The sequence below is a fragment of the Oncorhynchus tshawytscha genome, linkage group LG05, assembly GCF_018296145.1.
Source record: "Oncorhynchus tshawytscha isolate Ot180627B linkage group LG05, Otsh_v2.0, whole genome shotgun sequence".
Classification (NCBI taxonomy): Eukaryota; Metazoa; Chordata; class Actinopteri; order Salmoniformes; family Salmonidae; genus Oncorhynchus; species Oncorhynchus tshawytscha.
Genome location: NC_056433.1, coordinates 60,644,738 through 60,658,364, shown reverse-complemented (window position 1 = coordinate 60,658,364; position 13,627 = coordinate 60,644,738). Strand labels below are relative to the sequence as shown.

At 40.1% G+C, this 13,627-nt stretch overlaps 2 protein-coding genes across 12 annotated transcripts in view; both read right to left on the bottom strand.

Moving 5' to 3' along the window:
• Positions 1-2,814, bottom strand: part of ect2 (epithelial cell transforming 2) — a 32,772-nt gene extending 29,958 nt beyond the window's left edge. The window contains exons 1-4 of one of the 4 annotated variants that reach the window (XM_024421680.2): positions 2,476-2,814; positions 1,422-1,580; positions 1,193-1,272; positions 1-9 (exon numbers count right to left, since the gene is read on the bottom strand). The exon at positions 1-9 is cut by the window's left edge and continues 87 nt beyond it. In XM_024421680.2, the coding sequence (XP_024277448.1) occupies positions 1-9; positions 1,193-1,272; positions 1,422-1,551 (219 nt within the window). In that variant the 5' untranslated portion in view covers positions 1,552-1,580; positions 2,476-2,814. The remainder of the gene's footprint in view (positions 10-1,192; positions 1,273-1,421; positions 1,581-2,475) is intronic. The other 3 variants (XM_024421682.2, XM_024421681.2, XM_024421683.2) reach the window with 3 other exon arrangements.
• Positions 2,815-5,244: 2,430 nt separating this feature from the next.
• Positions 5,245-13,627, bottom strand: part of mcf2l2 (MCF.2 cell line derived transforming sequence-like 2) — a 111,280-nt gene continuing 102,897 nt past the window's right edge. For 7 of the 8 annotated variants that reach the window (XM_024421669.2, XM_024421667.2, XM_024421670.2 and 4 more), the window contains 4 exons: positions 13,434-13,549; positions 12,832-12,947; positions 7,963-8,060; positions 5,245-7,228 (listed from right to left, as the gene is read on the bottom strand). In XM_024421669.2, the coding sequence (XP_024277437.1) occupies positions 7,137-7,228; positions 7,963-8,060; positions 12,832-12,947; positions 13,434-13,549 (422 nt within the window). In that variant the 3' untranslated portion in view covers positions 5,245-7,136. The remainder of the gene's footprint in view (positions 7,229-7,962; positions 8,061-12,831; positions 12,948-13,433; positions 13,550-13,627) is intronic. The other variant, XM_024421673.2, reaches the window with a different exon arrangement.

Sequence of the window (13,627 nt, the reverse complement as noted above, 5' to 3'; positions counted from 1 at the left end):
TCGGACGGCCTGTGAAATTAAGCATTAACGTCAAACTGGCGACACCAAACTGACAAATTCTCTGAACCAGGGGCCAGTGTCCTTGCAACCCAGAAGGCAAGGACTTCAAACAAATGTCAAGTGCAATCCAGGGGGAAAGTTCTGATATATTAAAAGTTCAAAGCAGCAGGATAACTTTTTTTTTTGTCAATTCAGTCCGATTAAACTGTTGGCGGATGTGACAGCAATAAAATTTGATTTGAGTAGTCACATACACATGGTTTGCAGTTGTTACTGCGAGTGTAGCGAAATGTTTGTGCCGACAGTGCAGCACTTATGTACAAATTGTCCCACGAAATAGATCATTTAAAGGGGAAGTTCAAACATTTTCACATGTAGCCTTATTTTCAATCGTTCTGTGCATGTAGTTGATACCACAAAATGTTAAATAAATATATTTTGTTAAAGACAAAATTGCTTGTTACATTTTGCAGAGTCATCACTTGCCATTGAATACAATGCAATTTGAAAATGTGTCTAAAGCATGTTATAAAAATCTGCAAAACACTCCAAACCAACTCATATTACAACACAATCTCATTCTGGATAATGCCTCTGTACAATAAAAAAAATGTTTTAAGTTCTCTACTGTACCATAAATCCATGTTTGAATGATACTATTTTTTAAAAACTAAAAATGCAAATATGGATTTACGAGGCCGTGGAATATATATATTTTTTTAATGGATGCAGAGGCATTACCCCGAACAAGATTCTGATTATTCTTCAGATATGACAAGTTTTTCAGTTGTTCTCAAGGGTGAACCCATTTTTATTCCAGCAGTAAGGCTTTGTGCTGTTTCACGTTCACAGACAAATCACATTTGCCCACTCTCCTCCGCTGACTCACACACAGACATGTCTCCTGTCCTGCCTTCACTATGAAAGCTTTGGCAGTAGTGGGTCTCTAAAGGCTATGGACAGGACAGAGTCTGAAGTTTAACTGGAGAACCTGGGTGAGATTCTTCTCATCTTGGCCAAAGCTAGACTTCTAAATATATAGGCTATATTAGTCCCACATTTATTTGTAATAACTGACTCAATGCACTCATTATCCTTAAAACAATAAAAACAATCACAAGAAACAAAACAATGCAATGTTTTCACAATGACAACCCATACAACTGGGCTCAGAACTATTAGGGCATGGTACCTGCAGTGCTTTAACAAGTGCTCCATTTTTGGCAGCTTCTCCCACAAGAACGACTCTGGTTTCGACACGATGCAGCAGCTCTACAAGAGAATACAGAGGACTAAGGGCTCAGTGAATCTCAAAGGTAATGTGAAAGCAATCATAGAAAGAAGTCTTTCCTGTTTCGAGTGACAGCCTCAGGTAAAAGGAAGATAATATCCAACTGATTGAGAGAAGGGGAAACTCTTGCCTTCCATGTCTTCACAGTCCAAACTCAAGAATACATCCTTAGTAGTCTCAGCCAACCTGGAGTCATACACAGAGGAGTCCACCAGCAGGCTACGAGCCATCCCCAAAGTAACTATGCTGCTGTCAGCCATGGCAGTGTGACAGGGGTGGTGGCACAATCCTGTCCAAACAATCAAAAGTTAGGAGAGTCAGAGCTTGAGGAGAGAGTGAGGTGTCAACTGCCAAACTTGGAATAAAAATGGAAACGAATGTTATGTTCTAGTCTGAACTAGGCCTGACTGTGCTGTTACAAAACCAACTAGCTTGGATGAGTGTAGTTGATCTGAGTGTTAACGTTAGAATCAAGATAGCATGCTAGGCACATGATTACGATTGGTTTGTTTTCTAAGATTTAACGTTACATAGCGTATCTGAATATTGGTAACTGTTAGCTAGCTAACGTTAGCTATGTGCACATTGGTGCAATGTCTAAATTGGTTTGAGCAAGTAAGAAGTTGGTCCACTAACGTTAGCTAACTAACTTCCAACTGCTGTTCTAAATGTATAACTAGTTATCGTTATTCAGGCAGGGTATTTAACGCGTTTTTGGTAGCTATCTTGGCATTTAACATTATTCGTACTTTAGCATTGTGACAACATCAGGAGTCGGTGTAACGTTAGCTTTGCAGTGTGTCCCAAAGTTAGACGTACTCAGTCGATTTGAACTTTTTCTGTTGAAAGCAATATCACATGGCCATGTACAAATACAGTAACATACATCCCAAGTTGTTAATCAAGGTTGTTGCTGTTACTTAGCTAGAAACAATGTGTTCGTTAACGTACAGTGGACAAACTTGTCAAAGGCTGAACGAAGCAGGCTGGCTAACGTTAACAGTAGTTATATACATTACCCAACGTGTTGCTAGCGACCTGCTGAACAACTTTAGCTAGCTAATTAACGCGAGCTCACTTGTTGAGCATGCTTGTTAGCAAGGTCAAGGGTGCATATTTTGTTAGCTAGCTACTTAATAATCATGGTTGCTGGGAGAAGTAAACAGAAACATCAAAGGACTTACCCAAAGTTTTGGAAATAACAAAAAAATAATCGCAGGTGACAGTTGTAAACTGGCTAGTCGACCAGTTCAGCTAGCGGTTGCCTAACTGAATTGACACTGCTATCTGCAGGTTATTCCTGTCTCTAAAAGTAAATATATATATATATATGCGTTTGCGGTACAACAAACAAATATTTACGTAACTCCTGGTTAAATCTTATCTAATGCATACTGAAAACGCGAAATTAACTTTGGTTGTCGGAATTAATTGTTTGTCTGCATAATCCATTTTGTTTGGGACATTGTACGCCCGTGGACAACAAAGTTCGCTCAACCTGAATTCAAAAAGCAAGGCATACGAGGCGGCTGTAATCTGATTGGACAAGAATGGGAAAGCCTGAACGGAAGCAGCACTGCGGGGCTTCTGATTGGCTCGTGGATTCAAACTACGATGCCCACTGACACTGCGGTGGACACGGGTTGACTTCGATGTTCCACACACACCTTTTCATCAGAGATTCTTCAAATTCCCCGCTTCTATTATGAATCCCAAAATAAACATGGGCAATTTGTAGTTAATTGAGATTTGGGACAATGGTCGTCTATATTACATACCTCTGCCTTTTTTCAAGCTACAATATTGTTGACCAAAATAATGAAGCTAGGTTTCCAGCAATAGGGCAGGCTACTACCAATAACCTACCAAATGCCAACTGTTACAGTGCTGTTAATAAGTATTGCATAAAGCTTCAAGTTCCTCACAGTACACATTGACAATCTGTAATGGTCCACCCACACAGACAGTGTGGTGAAGAAGGCGCAACAACGCCTCTTCAAACTCAGGAGGCTGAAGAAATTTGGCTCGGCCCCTAAAAACCTCACAAACTTTTACAGACGCACAATTGAGAGAATCCTGTCGGGCTGTATCGCCACCTGGTACAGCAACTCCACCATCCGCAACCGCAGGGCTCTCCAGAGGGTGGTGAGGTCTGCCCAACGCATCCCCAGGGGCACACTGCCTGCCCTCCCGACACCTGGAGCACCCAATGTCACAGGAAGGCCAAAAAGATAATCAAGGACATCAACCACCCCAGCCACGGCCTGTTCTCCCAGCTACCACCAGGAAGGAGAGGTCAATACATGTGCACCAAAGCTGGGACATAAAGACTGAAAAACAGCTTCTATCTCAAGGCCATCAGACTGTTAAATAGCCATCACTAGCCGGCTATCGCCTGGTTATTCACTGGACATTAGAAGATGCTGCCCTATATTCATAGACATGGAATCACTGGTCACTTTAATAGTGGGACACTAGCCACTTTAATAATGTTTACATACTGCTTTACTAATTTTATATTTATATACTGTATTCTATTCTACTGTATTTTAGTCAATGCCACTCTGACATTGCTCATCCTAATATTTATATATTTCTTAATTCCATTCTTTTACTTTTAGATTTGCATGTATTGTTGTGAATTGTTAGATACTACTGCACTGTTGGAGCTAGGAGCACAAGCATTTCGCTACACCTGCAATAACATCTGCTAAATATATTTTTGACCAATAACATTTGATTTGAGAAAGGTGCATTGTACATTCACAAGTGAGATAGGCTAGCACATAATTTATTCCTCTCCCCTGTTTCTAGGCTTACATGAAGAGGAGTGTGGAGCAACAAGACAGCGTCAACCTACGGTTTTCATTTCAGTCCCTCTCAGGCAAATCAACTTTCTCAGACTTGCACCCAGACAAGGCTTCAAGACAAAATACCGATAGTACATGCCTACCTCTTTGAACTGGCCAAGATTCCCTGGTGTCATCACTGAGAGTTTGTTCCTGGGGCCGATGCTCATGATTAATTCCTCCCAGCAGGCCCTTCTGGCTGCGGTGCAGAGTTTGTCTTCACAGAGCCTCTGGAAACCTGCACCAAGCCTGGAGGACAAAGTGATGAGCGCAAGCAAGGCCCTTTCCTCCTTTTCCTTTTTTCCTGAAGTCCCAGCTTCTGTATGCCTGTCACATCTCCAGCTCTTTGTGTCAACTCCTCTCTCCACCTGTATTCCCATATGTAACTTGAAAGACATTGTACAACAAAGCCTTTCCTTGCCCTCCACCCCCCTGCCATTGTCATTCCCTGTACCACACTCAATTTCTACCGCAGTGATTGGCTGTGATGGACTAAATGTTCACATTGCAGTGATAAGTACCTTTATGAAAAGGTCCAGGACACTGCACAATAGTTTTTTTGGAACACTTTATTGAAGTGGAGCTAGTGCTAAGATATGCCCTAGTAGTGTATATGCCAATGGAAATTAAAAGATAGTGAAAGGCAATGCAAAACGAAATATACATCTATATGATACTCACCAGCAAGGAAATTCGGCCTACGAAGAAGATCACATCTTTTAAACTTTTAATCTAAAAATATGTTGCATAACAGTTAAGTAAAGAAATCTGTTGATGCACTTAGAGTAGCAGGTTTAGGTTAATGTTTTTGGTGAAAATGATTGATTCTGAGAGAAAGAATAGTTTTTAGACATCATTTTCAAGTGCTAGAAATAATGCTATTTTGATCATTTCTTTCATGCAACTGGTGCCAGAGACTAGATATCTTGAGCATTTAAAACTTCAGGTGCTTGTTTTTAAAATATAATTTCATCTCAGGAGAAGAAAGCAGATCAACATTTAGCACCAGTCACCAACTGAGGGAATTACAATTATGTACTGGGCTGGCTGTATTCTGCTACCTGAAACCCCATTGATTACTGACAAAAGAGCAGAAATAAATAATGGCTTTCAAGACACATGTATTTCATCATATACTTTACAGAAAAAATAATTTACACATCACTTAGATGGCATGGTTCATAAAAACAGTCACAGATTTATTCTGATTTCACCTTAAATAATGACATTTCATTTTAACACAGCCTTAAATCATCACAATTGAGTCAAAAACATGTCTAAAAAGGCAGCTAATTTGTGGGAATTCATTGCCTTTTGGCTGAATTTCATAACGTCTTAGATATTGTTTGCAAAGGTCCAGACCTCTTCTTCACATTCCATCACCAGGATTTACCACACTGCATCTAGAGTTTCCTCTGTCTTCAGTCCCTTTGAGAACATGCTGATAACTTTCAGCATCTTCCAATTCTTAAAACACCCCAAATTGTTAAAACACTGTTGAAATGTTCCCTGATGGTCATATTCAGAGAAGATCTAATCACATTGAGATGATGCGACAAGTTAATTGAATACTATGTTGTTATTGTGAAAAAATTGGTTCTCAATGACTAACCTGGATATAAAAGTCAAATAAATAAATACAAAAATGTTTGCAGTAGCAATACAGCTTTTTGAGGCTCTTTATATTACAAGATTGCTATACTGTGGCCGTAGACAATCTCAGGTATGTTATATAATATCTGGGGCATTCAACGCCATTCTATGGCTTAGAAACACTGATATTTATACAAAAGTCAGATGATAAACTGTTGAAGGATCATATGAGTCATATCACTGATGGCTCTTAGCTAGTTCCTAAATATGCATAATAGTAAAACATTATATATTGGGAACATAGCGTATAGCAATAAATATTCTGTACAGTAAAATTTGAATATTTTCATTACAATCATAGTGCATTGTTAGAATAAGTTCAATGCTTGTAATCATAATCAACCATAAGATGCTATTTCATGGGTGAATTCACTACATTCCAACCAGGACATACAGTAGATTTGAGATGAATCCAATGGGGAGGCACAAGCCAGAATCTGAAAGAAGATGGCATGAATACTTATATAATGATCAGATGGGAATTGAGATTTATAGAATAGTTATACACAGATTTTACATGAGTGAAAAAAAAGAAATATATAACATGTATGTACATAAGATGAAGTAAAGAGCTATTTATTTTGTTCAGGGAATAGAATAATATCTCTTGCAAAATGAGAAATCCCTCAGTTATTTATAAAACAACTGAACGGGCAAGGAATTCAGCAGGACGAAACAAAGTTTGAAGAAATTTAAACTTTAAGGATTTTTAAAAGGTAAGAATACAATCAAGCTTGTCTCCAATTAAGTCTATAGATCAAACACATTCCCTCGATGGAAAGATCTCCAGTTTCCATGGTGGTACTTCCTGGCCCACTGTGTTCAGGATGACCCTCCTCACAAAAGGTTACCTGGGGTGTATTCATTATGCCTATTCTGTTGCAAAACGTTTTCCAACAAAAACGAAAGTTTCTATTGGACAAATTCAGGAAATTCTCTACCCATTTCATTCTGTTTCTTTCTGTTTGGTTCTTAAGCAGTAAACAGTTTCCGTTGAAAGACATAATGAATACACCCTTGATTAGGCCACAGGAGGGAGTGTGGTGTGCATCAAAGGCACGTCAGAATATCTTTGAGAGCACGAATCAAGTACAGGGTTTGACACATGGCAAAATGGTGGTAAAAGTTATTTTCTTTAATCTCAGTAGCTGAGCCGAGCAAAAGTCTTATTTTCAGTGTAGCATAGCAACAACAGAGGGCACCTACACCACTATTGACTTGACTTCAGACTTGCTTTTTCTCTGTCTGAGCACAGCAGCTGAAATTGCTCCCCCACTTTGAAGCTTGACCAAGTTGAGCTAACAGCATGTTCCAGAAGTTCATGGCCAAATGGTCCATCATGCTTATCTACTTTCCTGAGATACATCTCCCCACGTACTGGTTTCATTGTCCTCTGAGTCAGACAGAGCTGCTGTGCACATGTCACTGAAGATATCTGGAATGTAAAAAAAAAAAAAAGAAGAGTTAAAGATGCAAACTCACATACATGGGAGTTAGGATCTAACATTATGGAAGCCAAGCAACAGGCGTGAAGGGAGTGGTGATTCTTAAGATTCAAACATCACCATCAGTCTTTTTAGAGAGGGGTTGCATAGAATGGATACAATGACTGACCAAACAATGCAGTTTTAATAGCAGTGTAAAGAAGGACACGATGGTGAAACAATATTGATTAAGATCAATACCAGTGAAGAGTGCTTCTATTAAACTTTATAGTAGTACAAACCAGTATGCTGCTGGAATGTGGCTTATAAATGGTTTCAAGTGGGGAAGCTCTGAGCAAAAATATGTCAACTGCCCAAGCAAAGAACGGAAGATGGCATTCCTCTCAGTGCAGACAAGAGCTTGAGAGAGCACTTGTTTAAAGGACAGAGCTCCAAGACAACAAGACAAGCAAGGCTGTGAACTGAACATTTCAAGGGAAGGCTGAGGTGAGGGAGGGAGGGAGGGGAGAGAGAGGAGAGAGAGATCATGCTGCAATGGATGACATCATGCTTTGCTTGTTCACCTCTCAGGCAAAAGCTTTACCGTTAGAGTCCACCCAAGCACGCACCCCGCCCAATCCCCCAGCACTGAATCAAACTACCGCTTTGAGCTAGGGTGAGTGTTTTCTTGCAATGCCAGGAATACCTCATAATTTTATAGTGGATGTGGATTAGTCAGAAATACCAGTAGTGTTACAGTATGAGTGACCTCCTTCTGCTGCTGTCTGAAGTACACTGGGCGGTACCAGACCTGTCTTCTGAGTAATAAGATTCTTGACTAGCCTAAAACATGAAAGAGAATGTAGGCTTTAATGGAAAGGCTGGTGTAGGGCCTTATGCTGGAATAGAAGTGATCAGAGAGTGACTAGGTGTTGGATTACTGCCACTGGCAGTGGGGAGAGCTGACGGGGCCCTGGGAGTGTACAATCTCACGTATTTATAGGCATAGTATTTGATCAGGAGTTCTCTCTATGATCTTGTCTACGAACTGTCAAGTCCAAAGTTTCAGATTTTGACACCCTGCTTCGTGTGATGGAAAGCTTGTGTATTCATTGGTTATGCTGCTGCTTCCGACAGTTGATTCTGTCCAAAGCCTCTGTACTGCTTCATATATGCATTCAAATCCTCCCAGCATTCTGTCTCTACACTCTGCAGCTCTGCCTAGCAGAACAAGCACTCTCTGGCCTTGTCCTGATGCAAACCACCCACATGAAGGGACTTAAAAGGTGCACTGGCCCCATTTCTCATGTATTTAGTATTTATTAGGATCCCCCATCAGCTACAGGATTAAAACAATTACATCACAACAATAAAACAGCCTATATCATAAATAAAACAATACATAATGTTGCATTATTACTCTATTATTAGAAATGTACAATATAAAATATAACATTTTACAGTGTGTGTGCATATGCGTGTTTGTGTGTCTCTCTTCAAAGTATGCGTCATAAGGTGCTGTTTTATCAGGTTTTTTTTTTAAATCAGATTTTACTGCTCGCTTAAGTTACTTGATGTGGAAGAGAGTTCCATGTAGTCATAGTACTGTGCCTTTCCCAGAGTCTGTTCTGGACTTTGGGACTGAAGAGACCCCACTTGGGAGGTCTTGTGGGGTATGTATGGGGGTCTGAGCTGTGTGTTAGCTGTTTGAACAGACAATTTGGTGCTTTCAACATGCCACTACCTCTCACAAAGACAAGTAGTGATGCAGTCAATCTTTCCTCTACTTTGAACCAGGAGAGATTGACAAGCATGTTATTGATATTAGCCCTCTGTGTACATTTAAGGGCCAGCTGTGCTGCTCTGTTCAGGGCAAACTGTAATTTGCCTATGTCTTTTTTTGTGACACAACCATATAACTGGGTGATAGTCCAGGTGTGATAAAATTATGGCCTGTAGGACTTGTTTTGTTGCTTGTGATGTCAAGAAAGCAGAGCTTTACAGACAGACCTGTCCCAATCTTAGCTACCTTGCATCAATATGTTCTGACCATGTCAGTTTACAATCTTGGGTTACACCTAGCAGTTCGGTCTTCTCAACTTGCTCAATTGACACATTATTCACTACAAGATTTAGCGAATCATTTGTCCTAAATTCAATGCTTTTAGTTTTGGATATATTAAGGATTAGCTTATTACTAGCCACCCATTCTAAAACTGACTGCAGCTCTTTAATTGTTGCAGTGATTTCACTTGCTGCGGTAGCTGGCATGTATAATGTTGAGTCATCAGCATAAATAGACACACGGGCTTTACTCAAGACTAGTGGTAGGTCATTAGTAAAAATAGAAAAAAGTAAGGGTCCAAGCAAGACCACTACCTTGTGGTATCCCAACTCTACCTGGTTTACGTTAGAGGAGCTTCCATTAAAAAACACCCTCTGTGTTCTGTTAGATACTGTAGGTAACTCTCATTCCATGATATGGCAGAGGATGTTAAGCCATAACACATATGTTTTTTTCAGCAGCAGATTACGATCGATAATGTCAAAAGCTGCACTGAAGTCTAACAAACAGCTACCACAAAATTCTTAATACCAATTTCTTTCTGCCAATCATCAATAATTTGTGTCAGTGTTGAGTACGCTTCCCTATATGGGTGCTGAAAGTCAGTTGTTAATTTGTTTACTGTGAAATAGCATTGTACTGTATCTGGTCAAACAACTTCTTCCAAAAGTTTACTAAAGGTCAGTAGCAGGCTGATGGGTCAGCTGTTTGAGCCAGTAAAGGGTGCTTTGCTATTCTTGGGTAGAGGCATTACTTGTGCTTCCCTCAAGGCCTGAGGACACACACTGTCCTGTAGGTCTAGATTGAAGAGATGGAAAATAAGAGTGGTAATATAGTCTGTTACCATCCTCAGTAATTTTCCATCAAAGTTGTCAGTACCAGGTGGTTTGCCATTTTTGATAGACAGCAATAATTGTTACACCCTTTCCACACTCACTTTAAAGAATTCAAAATAACAATGCTTGTCTTTCATAATTTGGTCAATTATTAAAGGGTTCAGAGTTTGCTAATCTTGCCAATGAAAAAAGTAATTTCAAGTAGTTGGCAATATCAGAGGGTTTGTGATGAATAAGCCATCTGATTAAATGAAGGATGGAGCTGAGTTTGCCTTTTTGACAAAAATGTAATTTAAGCTGCTCCAAGGCTTTTTAATCATCCTTTATATCTTTTATCTTTGTTTCGTAGTACAACTTCTTCTTCTTTTTGTTTAGTTTACTCGTATGATTTCTCAATTTGCCAATCGGCTTTGGAGCCAGACTTTCGCCTCGTCCCTCTCAACCATAAAATGTTTTAATTCCTCATCAGTCCACTGGGTGCATGCTTATCAGTAAATTGAAGAAGCAATTTCATAAATGTGTAAATTCTGGCATCTGGTTGCTCCTCAATACACACAGACCAGCAAATATTCTTTACATCTTCAACATAGGAATCACTACAAAACCTCTCGTATAAACTATTTTAGGCCCAGTCTTTGAAACTGGTTTTTCTAGATATGGCTACTATGATCACTACATCCGAAGGGTGTGGATACTGCTTTCGAGCATATTTCTACAGCATTAGTAAAGATGTGATCAATACACGTGGAAGATTTCATTCATATATACCCTGGTAGGTTGAATAATAACCTGAACCAGATCGCAGGCACTGGTTACAGTCTGAAGCTTTTTCTTGAGTGGACAGCTTGAAGAAAATGAGTCAATATTTAGGTCACCCAGAAAATATACCTCTCTGTTGATATCATATACACTCTCTGTTGATATCACATACACTATCAAGCACTTCACACATTATCAATACTGACTGTTAGCACTCAGTGGTGTATAGCAATTTTCCACAAGAATAGGCTTTAGTTGAAGCGGGTGAACCTGAAGCCATAATACTTCAACAGCATGACATGAGATCCTCTGTAAGCTCTACAGGAATATGACTCATTGTATACAGTAACACCTCCCCCATTAGCATTCCTGTCTTTTCTGTAGATGTTATAACCATGTATTGCTACCATTGTGTCAAATTAATTATCCAAGTGAGTTTCAGCGATAGCAAGGAAATGAATGTTATCTGATGTTAGTAAGTTATTGATTTCATGAACCTTGTTTCTCAGGCTACATATGTTATTGTGGGCAATTTTTGCCCTTTTCTGGGTTGCTTATTTGCGCTGATAGTGCAAGGTGAACTGCTCCCAATGGGCTTCCTACTAGGGTCAATTATCTCAGTGCTAACAGTGTAATTCAGGTTTATAGGCACATGATTACTGATGACAAAAGCTGTCAGATTGACATAGGTATTCAGGGGAGTGAGAGAGACATAAATTAAGTTACATTGACCGTACTACCATTTCTACAGGAGGTGATTTGCTTTCCATGTCCTCTGTTGTTGATTACCACAGAGAGGACTGGAGCATTAATACACCCTGGCTGTCAGTCTCTAAAACAGTTTGCAATGTTGCTGGAGATAATCTTGGAACCCCTGCGGTTAGGGTGAATCCTCTCTCTTTTACAGAGTGCTGGTTGCTCCCACAGGAAATCAAAATGGTCACAAAAGGAGACATTCTTGTTCTTGCAAAGTTCCTGTTGACAGCATTTGTAAATAAGCTGTCAACAGTGAGTAGGCTGGGGACGTACTCAAGCCTACGTGTGGATGCTAGGTGTGAAGCTGACACCTTATCCGTGGCATGGACAGACAGGTGCACCCGCTCCTGGGAGCACTGTGCTAACATCAATGCAAATGGTGGACCAGATTTCAGTTAGTCAGAACTATCATACACAAAGAGAGTTGTGCAGAGTTTTAAAAACTTCTGTACAGTACATGTTGACTTCCATCTATGAAAAAAATAAATAATCTTAATTTAAATGACTGCTGAAAAGGAGAGGAGAGGGTTGTGTGAGACGTTTTAGTGCCAGAACCCAAAGATGCAAATGATGGAAGATGGTTTTAAAATATGAAATATGCATGAGGTGATGAAATATGAGCATATTCAAAGCATTTTTAAGTGCAGCTTTAATCTAATGGAGTATTAGTCACCCCAAAATGCACTGCGAAAGCTCGTGTGATACCACAATCCCTCTCTCATCCACCCTGGCTTGCAATGGATTCTGGAGGCTATTACTGTGAGAAGGTAATACCACTCCTCATAGTGGTGGGATGAATCGAACAGACGGATATATTATTCATTTAGGCATTGTGTTTTAATTTCCACTGTGATATACAGATCTACTCAACATTTATGCTTTAATATCCTGAATGTCTCATTGAAATAATTTTACAATTAATTCATTTTTAACATAAAACTACACAGCAATAACTGTTAGTCCCAAGGGAACCCAGGAACAACATTGTTATTAGTTATACATTTTTACAAACACAGTTTTAAATCAGAGAAGAGATAGAGATGGGCAGTGTGTGAATACAGTGCAGGAACACTGACTAATATGATTGTGCTTTATCCTGTTGAGTTGGGTCCCTCTTACTACGGCAGGAGAATTGGTTTCTCTCTGGGACTCTCATAGTTTTCAATGGATAGAGAAGGTGGGTGCAACCATCACTCACCAGTGTCCATTCTCTGCCTCATCCAGGAACTGTACTAAATCTCCTGACTCCAGAGACAGGTCCTGCGCTGTCCTCGACTCGTACGTCAACTGGACACGGAAGCGATCATTGTCCCCCTAAGAGCAGGGAGAGAATGGAGGAGGAGGGTGATTTAGAGGAGATGCCCTATCCTTGTAGTTGTGGGTTGTCTTTGCATGTGATGGTGTGTAACTTGTGTGTGTGTCATGTGACGTGTGTCTGTCTCCACCCATCTATTCTATGTGTGTGTACAGCATGTCCATCTGTCAGTCTCATGTTGGACTCAGGGAGCATTATTCTCAGTGTGGTAGAGTTGTGAAGCAGGCCCTCCATTAAAACAGATCTCCGGCTCTCATACATCAGAAAGATTGTAATGGAAGGAGAAATCCGGAGGCTCTGGGGAGACCCACACTAGGCTATTTTGTCTTTTAAATGTCAAGTCGTCAGCCAGCGTTAACAAGATGGGTGATGGTGGGAAATAATTAAGCAGAGAGGATTTATTTCCTGGGTTTGAAAGGATTTAGGAGGAGCAACAAGATGGAGGGGATGAAGTTACCTGTCAGGATTTATTCAACATTACTTACATTTTTATTACTGGACTGGTCCTCACCATCTGAAGAGTTGGAGAGCTCCTCTGCACTCGAATGGATGGTTTCAAAGTCCTCTGTGTCCATTGAAGGCAAACACCGTTGGGTCCAGCCTGGAGAAAAAGAGCACACAGAAAGAAGAAAAGGTCCTGTTAACCCTTCAGTTGACTAGAATAAGTGAACACGTTCAT